This window comes from Limulus polyphemus, unplaced genomic scaffold (genome assembly GCF_000517525.1).
Source record: "Limulus polyphemus unplaced genomic scaffold, Limulus_polyphemus-2.1.2 Scaffold1762, whole genome shotgun sequence".
Classification (NCBI taxonomy): Eukaryota; Metazoa; Arthropoda; class Merostomata; order Xiphosura; family Limulidae; genus Limulus; species Limulus polyphemus.
Genome location: NW_013667372.1, coordinates 86,558 through 87,834, shown reverse-complemented (window position 1 = coordinate 87,834; position 1,277 = coordinate 86,558). Strand labels below are relative to the sequence as shown.

The 1,277-nt window shown below is 30.8% G+C and overlaps 1 protein-coding gene across 1 annotated transcript in view; it reads right to left on the bottom strand.

Annotated features, from left to right (window-relative positions):
- Positions 1-1,041: 1,041 nt before the first annotated feature.
- LOC106464858 (transmembrane protease serine 9-like) overlaps positions 1,042-1,277 on the bottom strand; it is an 83,854-nt gene continuing 83,618 nt past the window's right edge. The window contains 1 exon segment of the mRNA XM_022392653.1: positions 1,042-1,205. Within this exon segment, the coding sequence (XP_022248361.1) occupies positions 1,050-1,205 (156 nt within the window). The 3' untranslated portion in view covers positions 1,042-1,049.

Sequence of the window (1,277 nt, the reverse complement as noted above, 5' to 3'; positions counted from 1 at the left end):
AAAAATTTCTGTTAAGCCTTACTCTGATATACAATCAACAATGTATAGCTAGATGTACATAATAACACATTTAGCCAGTTGTGCAGTCAGGTCACATGTACGCCAAATAAACCGTCAATCAGATCAGATAAAGCTTGCTGAACAGCTACGCCATATATAGCCAGATAAATGATCAATTCTGAAAAGATGAAAGTTAAATGAAATCTACAAAGATAAAGTGTCAAACTAAATCTCGGGCCACATTCTAGCCAGATAAACCGTCAAACAAGTAAGATATAGTTTGATAAATAATTACGCATTATATAACCAGATAAATGTCCAGATGAGCGTTAAGTGAAATATACAAAGATAAACTGTCAAATTAAATATAAAGATGAACATTCAGATCAAAAGATGCTTTAGATCAGCATTAAAAGGTATAAACTGAAGCGTATTTTAGTCAGTTTGACTAATCACATTAAGCCTAGTCTCGTGAAGTTAATTACAATAGGTCATAAGCTAGCTAATATAAAAAGTCAACTGATTTTTCTCAAGCAACTGTTCAGAAAATGTCATGTTATTCAAGAAAAAAATTAAAACTTACAGCCGCCGTATAAACGTTGTGTTAAATATCTTTTAGGGTCAGCTTTAAGGCTGTAATTACATTGCCACTTACGTTATTACATGTATGGCATCAGGATTTACTAATTTACTATTTGAACAACTATTAACGATTACTTATAAAAGAATTAAAATATTATATTTATATATATATATAAAAAAAACGATTGAACTATATTTGGTGATATAAGCTTCCATAATACATCTAGAAAGTCAATCCATCTTATAAAATTTATTTTGGTGATTTAAAATGTTAAATTATATTTACTAAAACTGAAAAATTGACAAAGCAATCACAGAAATGTAACTTTCGAATCCACTTCAAATAAATCTCCAAACCATGTATGCTTTGTAACGTAAAGTAGGCCATCATATCTGCCTGCAGTCACCTGATACCTACGACTATGAGGGCCCTCAAACATGTATTTTATATATATCTATATAAGCATTTAAACCATGTTCGCTGATATCCAATCAGAAGAACTACTGATTCGGTGATAAATTCCAGGTTGGTGTTGTTTCGCACAAGAGTAGCCAGCAGATACAACTCCAATTAGATACCAGATTCCAAAATTGTTCACCATTAACGGACCACCTGAATCACCCTGAAAAACAGAAGTATACGTTATGAGATATTAAATAAATTAGCAATTAAACTCATGTATATATATATATAT